At 36.4% G+C, this 13,308-nt stretch overlaps 1 protein-coding gene across 5 annotated transcripts in view; it reads left to right on the forward strand.

The window, feature by feature from the left end:
• The first annotated feature begins 264 nt into the window (after nt 1-264).
• Nucleotides 265-13,308, forward strand: part of LOC117225099 (uncharacterized) — a 31,397-nt gene continuing 18,353 nt past the window's right edge. The window contains exons 1-4 of one of the 5 annotated variants that reach the window (XR_013033219.1): nt 265-423; nt 8,745-8,903; nt 8,991-9,200; nt 11,808-12,009. Coding sequence is in view for 1 of the 5 variants with exons in the window: in XM_076521290.1 (XP_076377405.1) it covers nt 406-423; nt 8,745-8,903; nt 8,991-9,200; nt 11,808-12,009 (589 nt within the window). In the remaining 4 variants the exon portion in view is untranslated. Of the gene's footprint in view, nt 424-4,826; nt 4,987-8,744; nt 8,904-8,990; nt 9,201-10,524; nt 10,744-10,932; nt 11,076-11,807; nt 12,010-13,308 lie in introns of those variants that run through there. The other 4 variants (XM_076521290.1, XR_013033220.1, XR_013033221.1 and 1 more) reach the window with 4 other exon arrangements.

Below are 13,308 nucleotides of genomic sequence, written 5' to 3' on the forward strand. Positions count from 1 at the left end.
CAGAACGTAGTCGGATCGAAATGTAATTAAAACGTTGCGGAGAAGTCGAAACAATGACTCGCGTTTATTCGATTGGTATCGATTAAGGCGGTACAAATTGTCCAGACCTTAAGCGAGGTCTGCTTGAATCCGCCATTCGCCGTCATTAATTGTAAAATTTCATTAGCTCCTTCATTCTGACCCGAACACAGTGGAGACTGGTATACTATACTCTTCCTGAATAATAGAAACCACATGTGTTCGGGACACGTGGAAAAGTACGCGTCCTCAGTCGACCGAAAGGCATCGTAGCCTTTTATGCTTAGCCGTGAATGTTTTCATCATAATCGGTAATATTAATTATAAAATGCGAGGAACCCATTAGCCGATCGTCGATTATGGGACCAGCGAGAAACTCGATGTAACATGGATAACCTAAAAATGGTTTGTTAATCTTCATAAGTGTTCATAAGTGTTCCATTACGTATATGTCAAGCGTCACAAAAAACGTCATTAATTAGGTATTCGAGACTGTATTATTTTCGATCACTTTTTTAACTATGCGAAAGCTACGAGCACTATAGGAAGCGTTCAGAAATTGTCGTCACTCGCGTTTTTCATGCTTACGTTCGCGAAAAATATATAATTCTATCGACGATAATCGAATATCGATTTTTAAATCAAGTCATGTCTATTTATGATTTACTATTATGAAAACCAATGGATTTAATATCTCATCTTATTATCGTTTGATTAATGGATACCTTGAAGATGTTGTGACAGCCAGACATAATTACATTCGTCTGTCATTTTTCAAATCGAAACCTGTTCAATGACTGACGTTGAATATTATTCGTTTAATGCTTCCTAGCTATTAAAACATTCCATAAATTGATAATATCCTTTAAAGATGCGTTCATCGTAATATTTGGCATCACTAATGATACTCGATGATTGTGGTAATAAAACACGATAGTTTCCGTATTTCCCCATTTCATAATAATATTTATTCGTAAAAATTAGATCGCTTGCGAATGAATCAGATGATGAAAACTCGGTAAATAACAAACGAAACACAATAAAGGAGATTGCATTATTTCGGTATAAAAAATATTCTACCTATAATTAGACTATCTTTCTTGTTTATCAAAATGAAATAATTTTATACATTCATACGTATGTATGTGAAAACCTTGTATCTAATTTAGTTCACAACCTTGTGCTTGTCTCTTAAGAACCGATTACTTTTCGTTCTGATTACATATATGATTTTTATTGGATACTTATTTCGGTAATGGAAGAATCGCGCAGTTAATCAGCCTTTCTCGTTAAAAACGGGAACAACTGTATTCTTTATCTACTAATTGATCCCGTTGTTATCAGTTCGTGTTTAATGATGTGACCCGATTCGAAATTTTCGGTTTCTGTTACGCTGTGGAAATTGCTATCGTTTCGATCGGCGCTGAGAAATCTACGCGATCGCGATTGCAAGTTAAACCGTCGACGATTAAATCGCTTTGATAGGGGGTATTTAAGCGAAGTTTTCCCCGACGACTGTACACGTTTCTCGGTAAATTACAGACCGACGTAAAACGTTGTAACGTGGTCGATGTGTCGTTGCTCCATTACACGGTCTAAACTAGATCTTACGCGGTCAACGAAATGATTTTGAATTAATAAATCAATGTTTAACATACGTCAGAAAGACGTAATACAAAACAAAATTGCGTTACAATCGACACACACACACATGCACAGAATTGGATATACACCGATACCGATGTTAACACAATAAATCGAGGGAATTATTGATTACGTCAACGGGAACATAAAAAGTTAATAAAGTGCGATGATAATCCGAACTCAATTAAAGATCTAAGCGTTACGAAAAGGAAGTAATGCTTTCATTCTTCTTATGAAGATGACGGATAAACCGTGATGTTATTACGATAATTATTCTGCAGATTTCATAATTACCATAAATCGCATAAGATAAGATCATTATAATCTAGGTGTATCTCTTACTTATATGAGTAACAAAAGCAATAATATATATGCAAACGTTCCTATGAAAGCGAAAACTGTACGAGACTGAAAGGGAAGAACTAATCAAGAAACTACCGAATATAAGATTACAACTGTTTTCAAGTATAAAAATGTTGAATGAATTGCGAAATCTAACATTACAGGTAGTTTACACGTTTTCTTTCTTGAAAAATATCACTTGCACATTAAAAATCTCTTCTGAGATTTCTTGAACAAATGAAAGAAAATTGACGAAATATCTATTGTTCTCAATTAATACTTGATTGTCGCGTCATCTACGTTTTAATTATCTGTGCTTAGGAATGAAACCTGCACTGATTAAATGTATTTTGGTCTAGAATCTGGGAAACGCCGGAGCAATTAGTGTCACCAATTTGAATTTGTCAAGCCTTATTTTGGATTATCGAACAAACGAAATGATTGAAAGACTAATTAACGTCGGTTTTATCAATTAAATTGCTTTGATACCACGCAATTTCTGTGGTTGCTTCGTAAGCCATCAGCATGTCAACAGGTTAAGCACAGTAAAAGAGGTAAATGACTACACGAAATAATCGCCTACAGGCATCTAGAATCGAAAAAAAAACACATGCCGGGATTCCCCTGTGTCAATGACACGCATACAGACTCGGTTCCGTAAATGAGCGCGCTCACATTTCCACAAACAACGGGAAATATATGTGCATATATTGAAATACGAACCGATTCGAATAATTATTTCACTTATAACATGACACATGCCCCTTTGTTATGTCAGAGTTGGAACAATTATGTTCGCTTGCATAATGTAGCTAGGTGCTTCCTGGTTTTTATAGAATTACTCTAATCGATCTTTCCGACAGGTGTCGAACGATTCAAGAAGAAACATCCTTTCGATCGTGAAACCACTACAGATTCTAATGTTTATCCAATTAAGAATCGACAACAGGACTTTTCCATTTTACTTATTTCTTCCAATATTTTACCTGGTTATCGATGTCAATACTTCCGTTCGACGGAATAAATTCTTGCTAGATAACATTCATGAAAATTCCATTCTTCTACAATTAGCAAATTAAACAACTTGTTTAAACAACTATTTTTGTGGAAGAGTTTCCGATAAACGTCTACGTATAACAACACGACGATACTAAATTGTCGTAGGAAAGATAAATGAACACACACACACACACACACACACACACACACACACACAAATTGAAGGTAAATACTTCAGTAAAATTTTCTAAATATTTCATTTCTTTAATTAATCGTCCTCTAGAAATCATTTTAACTACGCCTCTTAATTTTAAACGATTCATTTAATTCTTCCTTAAATAAATTCTTCTACTTTTTAAGTAACATTTTTTGTATAAATTCGTCTATCTCTTGATTAACATTTTATTCCTTAAACAAATTCTACCATTTCTTGAGAAACATTTTATTCCTTAAATAACATTTCAGTCTTTAAATAAATCCTTCCATTTCTTAAGAAACATTTTAAATAAATTGAACCTTTCTTTTAAAAAAAACATTTTAAATAAATTCTTCTGTTTCTTCAATAACATTTTATACCTGAAATAAATTCGTCTCCGCAGTAGAGAATTTTTGCTTATTCTGACTCGCACGAATGTTCAACAAGTTCGCTAAATATTTCCTAATGATATTACGTTTGATTTATTCGCAATAGATTAGTGTACAGTGTCGCGTCGTTCTACGAATACTTGTATCGGCATAAAACGACCTCGTCGTTCGACTTTGGTTCTATTTTGCACAAACACCGGCTCGTGTTTCGCGCATTCAGAATTTCTTGATTGCGCGCAAATACGGTCCGATCCGCCGGGGTTCACCTGGAGAAGGTTCACGTGGCCCGACTGGCCTCGCGCGTGTTCTTCAGTCCGAGTGACGGTGATATTCAAGGATTCGCCATGTTTTTATAGCCTTTCCACGATTCCTATCCAATCGCCGTTTTTTCTTGCTTGGCACGCTGCTTTAACCTTGTGCACTTAATTGCTCGATTTTTATCCCTTATTTCAGACTAGCCAAAAGAAACAACGTTGAAAATAATAACCAACGAAAAGATTTCGCTTTATGAACTCTTCACAACAATTTCCTTGGAACGAACAGCTGCAAACCAGCTCGAAACATAAAATTTCACTTGGCAATGATTTCAAATAATTGTAAAATAAAGTAACGCGTTATTCGAAGCAATATTTCGCATAACGCTATTTCAGAAGGGATCGCAGGCACGAGAAGAACAATGGTATAAAATAGCACGTTATTCGAAACGATATGAGCCGTTTATTTTGAAAGTGGCATAAGTCACTTTACCGTAATGAAAAGTGGTGATTTTTTAATGTTCATACGAAATTATTTATACTGAGAAAAATATCAGTATCCTGAGATAACAAATACAAGTAAATCTTCTCGAAAGTTAGCATCCATATTTTTAAACGTGTTAAAACGCAAACCCTTAAATACATCGACTTAACAACAAAGTGACTTATGCCACTTTCAAAATAAACGGCTCATATTTCAAACAACGGGATCTCTAATGTGCCCAGGCCTGGTATCACATTGCACAGGACAACGTCACTGTGTGAACTTTCAGAACTCTGGATCGATGGTGACGTCGATCTTTTCTCTCGCCCTTCCCCCCCGAGCCGAGCGATCGATTTTGTTTGTTTGCGCGAGCCCAGGGGAAAAACGAAGCCGGCCTCCTCTCGCTTCCTCATTCTTGCCGGTGTCCAGTTCCGATGACCCGATGCGGTGTCTACGGAAAAAAAAGAGACCGTAGGTGGCGTCGCGACGCTCTCCGCATCGACTTCATTCGACGCGGGACGCTTCCTCGTGTCGCGCACCGCCCGTCGCAAACCAGACACCGGCGCGTTTGGTTCGTTCTCGTTTCACGTTTCGCAACGATGCGTTCTCCCAATTGTCAGCCCGCTATGATAACAGTACCGTGAACCAAAAGCCGATCAGGTAACGCCGCGCCTCGAGGACGATCGCAACGTCGAACCGCACACCACCGGCGGGATCGCAGATCGCTCGGACGCACGGTGCACACACGGTTTTCTTCACCGGTTTCCTATGCACCTCGCTTCGCCAGCACTGCAACGATTTTTTTACATTCATATGCACCCGTTACGTATCGATTTCATATTTTATTAAACGGCCGCCGCGTAAAGCCCCGCCGCGTAACGCTGAGTATGCGAGTGCAGATTTCGAAACGATCTGCCGGATCGTCGCGCGGCCAGTGTTAATTTCATCAGAGTTTCGGATGGTGAAATTGAGGAAATTAGTGTCCAGATGTTCATGTACAGCTAGGATGACATTGTCGAATGGTATTCACTTTGTTGATCTAGTGCATGTGGTCGTCAAATGGCCGTCGTTACATTCAGATGCACCCAGCATTGTACGAGATCGTTCAATTCAAAAATTAAAATGAATGATTAATATTAGGGGGACCGGAAAGTTATGTCGTTTGTTTACATTATAAATTCAAACAGATAAATTTTCAACTAGTTTTTATTTTCCATCAATGATGTAATCACCCTCATTATCAACAACCTTTTTTCAATTAGTATGCAAATTTTTAGTATGCAAAAATTAGTATGCAAAAAAGAAGGAATACTGACATGCGCAAAAACGACATTACTTTCCGGTCCCCCTAATAGGAATGAATGAATGGACGTATAATTTTCAGTACTCGAAAGATTTCTTATTTGCTATTTTTGGAAGATGAAATACAAAAATTACAAGTATTAGCTTTTTGTATTACGTCTTGCAAATTGTAGAAAATTAGGAGAAATATACTAACGACTATACTAATTACTGTGTTCATTGTATTTCGTCTTCTACGAATTTTAAAGGAAATTCGTGATTTTTAGAGGACAATGCGATATTCGACCTTGCAGAAATTTTGTATATTTAAATCGTATGAATTGATGTGCTGGAAACTTTTGAAATAATTGAAAAGAATTTTGCAGGAGTAAAACGAAAAATGTAATGAACTAAAGTTGATAGCGAATCGCTGGTTATTGACGTAGGAATTAAGTTGAAAATGTGTATAGTCCCGCTTTGTTGGCAATCGTATCTATCAACCTTTATAGCCCCTTTATTTCCCCTTTGATTCTCCTTGACTTCCTTTCGTAAACACACTTTCCTGTTTGCGTTTACATAGTATTTAACATTTTCATTGCGATCTTTACTGTATGAATTGTCGATTTATTGTCGCGCTCGGCTATTGTTCCACTTCAAATAACGATCCATAAACATTCGAAAGAAAATAATGATAGTATAATTTTACGCGCTGATGCTATCTCGTCATTAGCTTGTTCTCTCTTGATAAAGATAATCGTGGCGTAAATTAGAGCGTGACGTGCAGAAAAACGGCACTGTTTTTGCAATGTTGTACTAATCGATAACTATCGGTTGCTATTGTATTCCACGTCAATTAAGACCAAGTTTCCAAATACCGTACGTTCTCCACTCGAAGTTTTATCAATCTCAGAGTAATAAATAATTCAATGAAACGCTGGAAAAGTTCCATAAAACTTGCTATCTTTTGAAGTATCGCGAGCTATCAAATATTTACACATGAATCAAACAAATAAATGTACAATAGCCGTACTTCTACTTAATCGTTCACCGAACTTTCAGAGTCGATATTCGCCACATGTCCAACTTAGGCTTCATCAAAAATTGAACGTAAAGCATGCCTTAAATAACCTCAAATTATTGTCATTTCCTTCGTGGATAATGGAACTAGATATTCAGATAAAATGATAAGTGAAAAAATAACTGTTACGCTGCTGAAATATTATTCACAGTGAAATGTTTTTTTTAATTATTTATCGCGGTAGCTTTAGAGCTGTTAGCGACCATTGTTATATTATATTATATTATATTATATTATATTATATTATATTATATTATATTATATTATATTATATTATATTATATTATATTATATTATATTATATTATATTATATTATATTATATTATATTATATTATATTATATTATATTATATTATATTATATTATATTATATTATATTATATTATATTATATTATATTACATTGTATTGTATTATGATACGTTACATCGCATGGCATTATATTACATCATATTGCATTATGTCACAATATATTTTTGCAGTGATCGAACTTGTAACACTTATCACCCTCGTGTACTTAGCTAACATAACTTAGATCCATATTGAGCTTCGGCATCGCGTACATAAATGATTTCACAGAACCATCGAAGTAAACATCCTTGATTAACTTTCAATGAAAATTTCTCAATTTCCACGTAAATGTTCGATTCATTCTATATCCTTTCCTCGTTCGAATTTCGCGACGTAAATCAAGCACGAGGCCCATCGCGGCATAGCATCGTTTATGCTTATGACATTGTTTGTGTTACAATTGACTTAACACGCGACCCACAAACTGGGGAATTCACCGGCTGTTTTTGCAATAGGAAAAGTGAAGCCCCAGTGAAATCGCGCCGATCTGTCGCCACGCTGAATCACTGCCGGTTATACATATATATGCGCTTTATAGCTTAAGTAATCGTGTAATCGTTCGATCTGCTTACGTTTTTTGCGTAACCTCGAAACAGACAACCGTGACGATTTCTATTTAATTCCTATCGCAAACATTAAAATTGTACAATAGCAGCCTGAATTTGAAATATGACGATGCAATCTTTGTCCGATTACTCTCGACGCGAGAGCTATGACCGTTTGATTAGAGTAATTTCTTCTGATAATTACTGCGCTCAAGATCTGTGTTAACGTTTCTTGATATCAAAGGTCATTACTGGATAATTTGAGCTTCAGGTGATAATAAGTAGTAATTAAACTGCGGATCTTTGTGCGACGAAAGAAATATTTTCTGAAGCCATTGCAAACGATAGGAGTTAAAATAACAATATCTTCCTTAACACTAGATTTACGGAGCATAAAAAACATTATATTAAAAAAAGTAGTTTATAAAAGTAACAATAAGACATTTATTATGATTTTTAACAGGTGTTATTGTAACATTTTCCATAAGTAACATATAAATTGAATAAATAACACACATAAATCTATCTTTACTATATGAATAATCGTAAATTTAAAAGTTAGTGACCCGTCATTTTGACGGGTTCCGTAAATCTAGTGTTAACTGAAAAATTTCATTGTTTTGTATTCCACCTAGTCACTTTCGTTGTACATACATAAAATCTACAGTCTGATAATAATGATCTAACTTTGACGCATTCACAATGTAAAAATTCAGTTTGCTTCGAAAATATCTGATCCGATTTTCCCAGACTGCATTCGTCACAGAATACTATAATAATAATAATACTAATAATACTAATATACTAATAATACTAATAATACTAATATAATAATAATACTAATAATTTATTCCTGTACCGAATTACTTTAATAAGTCGAAACAGTGTTTTCGAATTCGATGAATGTTTTCACTGCTTTTTAATATTAGAGTTATTCATATTTTATGAGGAAAGCGTAAATTCACAGCATCGATTACTCTCGTGATTACTCTTTGAAAATTCATTTTCAAGGAAACCTTTATTAAATAATACAAATTTTCAAAAATCTTTTTGTGAACGCTATAAAAATAAAAAAAGATCGTCCCCTTATTACTCTTTGTATCCGTATTTAGACTTCGTGAAATAAAAATCTTTTCGATCGAGTAATGATAAAATGCTCGCAGACGCAGATGAACCCGACGCTCGTAAAATCGTGGCTGCAACGCGGTGAATTCGAGAAACTCGAGAATGTCGTTCTCGAAGGACGCGGAGCTCGCCTGTTAGGTGAACAGTCGCCGGACCTCAGAACTCGTGTCTTCCTTAAAGGACTCCCAAATTACTTGGTTAGTACAGAATCACATACGATGGTATTCATTGATCCCCAGCGAAATCGTATTACATCTTGCAATTTAATTCTCTGCGTTATTCAGACGAAAATCTCTCAAGTGCACGAGGCAGTTGCCCGAGGTTCCCTAGCAGAGACGCAAAGACTCATCGCGGAGGAGCCTAAAAAGAAGTTGGCGATCGCGAAGGATCCAGCTGGGAGGCCATTGCTCCACAAAGCTGTCTACCACGATCAACAGGACATCGTCGAGTGGCTCGTGCAGAATTATCCTATCACTGTGCAGCAGAGAGACAGGGTAAGTTTTTATACATTAATTTACCGAGACGAATCATCAAAATGTTCCAGTGACGATCTAACTTTAACACAGTTGCAATTAATTGCGAGGATCGCGAATAAATTAAAATTGTCCATTAATTTGCACATTTTGTGTGTACATTTATGTTCCTATTTTTTAAGCGTAGGTACATTCTATTATCCAAAGCGAAAAGCTTCGTTTGCATAAAAAATGCTAAACATTTAACGACGAAACAAAAATAGTAAAAAAATCATTAATCAATATCGATCATTTATCAATCTCGATTGCATATAATTCCTTTCATATAATTTAAGTGAAGGTGCATCCAACAGTCCAAATCAAAAGCTGCACTTAACACTAGAACTACGAAACCAGTCCAAATGGCTGGTCTCTGACAGTTTTCTTTCACAATTCCTGATATTGTAAAAATGTTAATTTGGGAAATTTTTCGGTAAACTTTCTTATTCAAGCATACATTAAAATTGAAATCGTACGAAGTTCGAGTAAATCAAATATCCTTATCGTTAAAAAACGATATACAGTAAATTGTCCATTTTTGGACAATTTAGGAAGACGAGATACGATTATCCGAGCCTTGCTCGGCTCGTTTTTACAGTTGTCGACAATCAATAACTATACAATTGTACACAAATTGTATAGAATCGTATCTTCTCTTCCCGAATTGTCCCTTTTTGTTTCCAAGCTGAGTGTCAATTTGGAAGAATTTACTGCTTCTACCGTTGAGAAATTTATTCAATTATTGTCCACGAAAGTGTCTCCGCGATGTCAGCAATTTTTAAATTAAGAAATGCGAAGCCGATCATTTTGGCCGCTCCCGTAGGATTAGCGTTAACGTGTAGATCGGAGGACTGATTAAAAAGTAGTGTGTAACAGTTTCGGGTCAGACAGATCCGATCGAAAGCGGCAGCGAAGTTAAACGTACCGCGTCCCCATTTAACTCCACGCGAAGTGCTCGCCCCGTCGCGCGTGACACAATTAACCTGAAAAAATGGGGAAAGAAGGGAAAGAGAAAACACAATGGAACGAACGAAGACGTAGGAGCAAACGGATCGCGATCAGTTAACAGAGTTTCGCCTACTTTCGCCGCGCGGATCGACCGATCCTGTGTCTGGGGATATCGTGACGATGGCGTTTGCGCTTCTCGCGAGATACCTGGTTCCTGAATAATCGAAAAGCCATTTTTCCTTCGCCACGACGACGAGGACGACGGTCGCCCTGCCCGCATCGCGTGACCCGGCTAATAACAAAGTGTAAACCACCTGTTCTTCCCTGCAGTCATCCGAGTTCGTGCCCGGGCGCACGCAGGCAGCGCCTCGGATACGTTAAAGGGTGCTTCTCACCCCTTTGTTCCCCACCCACGATCCCGATCCGGCTTCTATACATTCGCCATTCAACTGTCGTCGATACCGTTCACTCGGCTGTTCCCTCCAAACACATATTCTACACCGGCGACGTAATTTTTACCATCCCCATGAACCCGGCAGCGGCGGCTTGGTAGCAACACGATTTCTTGTCGCGGCAAGTAGTCATTGCTTTTTTTACATAAACTCTCCTCTCGCATGGTTTCGATGTGACACTGCTAGAACTGCGATAGTAATACTGTAACGTTATATTTTACCACGGTTTTGTCTTCATAACGCTGTCTTCAAACAGCGTATAACATAATCTCGGATCGCCATCATACGTGTAACCAGGAACACGGTACCGTAATTTGCACTGTATGTAGGTTGCGTTATTATAATTAAATGTAATCGACGAATTAACCGCGTTGTGGAAGCGTCGACTGCGTTTGGATCTTTTTTACTTTCAACAATTCAACGATTTTACGACGTTCGAATCGTGGGAAATTGCTTGGTACGGCTTGTTGTTGTTAGACTGCACATTTTTAGGCAAAATAGGCAAATACAGCAACTGTCATAAATATTTATTTCCTTTTTAACTTTTTTCCTCAAATCATCGTTTAATTCTTTGAACGTTTCTGCTGTCTCGCGTTGAATTTTTGACATAAATGTTATTTCGTTATCATCGTTTCGTGTTAATGAACCCTAATCTTCACGTTAACGACCTAACTTAGTGTACGACGCTTTGATTCTTGATGAATCTTTAAATTTGTTCGCAATGAAACATCGTACATTGATAATAATTTCTGTGTTTTGCAACAACTGTATGTTCTTGCTGCAACTACGATGCTATTATTGTTTCGAGTCAGTGTATACAATATTACGAGTTTATTTAAACACAATTAACGTATACATATAAAATAGTATGCGAGTGATGTTTTTATATCACAAAATTCGCATGCCAGATTTTTATAAAATTACTATTTCGAAACTGCTAAAAGCTTGCGCTAAGTAAACGCAAAAGAATGTTTATCTGATAGGATAATCCGCAGAAATAGAAACGAAATTGTTCTAATTAGAGAAATGGTTTAAGAAACTTTTTGTAATCACTTAATGCTTTAACCATCACTGAATCAAATTTTAGTGGTGCAGAATAAATTCTTTCATTTTCTCTCTCATACTTCGAGTGAAATTTTGACGTAACAGTCTGCAATAAATTATTAAATTTTGTCCATCGCGTCTTCAGGAAGGGAGAACAGCGTTACATTACTGTGCAGCTTGCAAGGATCCGGACGCGATTTGGGATGTCCTCATAGAAGGTGGTTGCGACGCAAGTATCTGCGACAAAAAAGGCAATCCGGCGGCTTACTATCTGGAAAACAGCTCGGAGATCGAACTACCGGAAACGGAGAGCATGCACCGGCGAAAAGCCAGCAGTGCGAAAGAGCGTGAGTGATTTTCGCTTATCATTGTGCATGAATTAAACAATTTTACTTCATAAACAGAATTTACATGCGTTTATTGCATCGCAAGAATTATTGACTTTCGTCCGTGACGGTAATGTCTGAAACGTGCTAAATCAGATATCAATAATTTATCATTTTTTATTTTGTCCAGGTAATATGAGAATTTTTATATTAATTGGAGAATATAGTTTATCCGCAGAGACATTTAATATTAACTTTTAAATGAGAAAGCATCCATTTTATATTTAATATAATTATGATAATCTCAGATTTAGAATTGCTTTATTGAGCATTGAGATCTCGCTAGGAGATAAGGACTGTGCCTAATCAGACAACGAGAGTCAGTGACTTTTCTAGCATATCAGTAGCTAATCACTGTGAAAGATCGTTTTGATACGTAAAATTATCACCAGAAATTGATAAATCCTTAGGACTTTTATTATATATATTATATATATATATTTATTAAATATATTAATATTTCAAAATTCTTTTATTCTTTCTACTGTTTCAACTGTTTTGTAATAATTTATTTTTATAAATGCATAAAAGCATTGCAATGATTGATATTTCAAGTTTCATAGAAAAATAGTACTTCCAACGAATAAATAAGCACAGTCTTACTATTTTCATTGAAGATATATTAAAACCAACAATTATAACGACTAAGACTAAGAAAGAGTGAATATTTTACGAATATCTGAATTTTTATTATATGAATATTTACTTAGGCTCACAGTTTTTGACCTTATAATATAGATCTTAAAATAGCCACTGTTCTTGGAAACTTTTACGACAGCTCTTCGTAAGGTCAACTGTCTCTAAGACTGGACACTGCGGCATCCACAATTTATTTTTAATAGATGCCTCTTCGTCGAGATTTGAAAGCGGTCTGAGATAACGTCTGAGTTAGCTACGTTTCAGCTTGACGTGATTAATGATTCAGGATTTAATCGGGTTCGATCATCCGCTACTATGTATTAACGGACGGTCGGATCGATTAGGGCCGACTCGATAAATGGATTCCCGGCAACCTTGTAAAAAGCTGCGTTTCGTTCATTTCCCGCCTGACTTGGATGTAGATTCCTTGACTTATACCCCACGGAATCCACCTGTAATAACCGGTCAAAATCAATAAGAACCGAAGTTTCTAAGGCAAGGAAAACTGCGGGAATCGATAGGATGTCATGTGCTAGCCGATCAAGTGGGGAATTCTGAAGGAACATTCGGAAACTATAATTTTCCAAACTGCTATTAACTTTAAAACGACGTAAAAATTCT

The sequence above is a fragment of the Megalopta genalis genome, chromosome 4 (genome assembly GCF_051020955.1).
Source record: "Megalopta genalis isolate 19385.01 chromosome 4, iyMegGena1_principal, whole genome shotgun sequence".
NCBI lineage: Eukaryota > Metazoa > Arthropoda > Insecta > Hymenoptera > Halictidae > Megalopta > Megalopta genalis.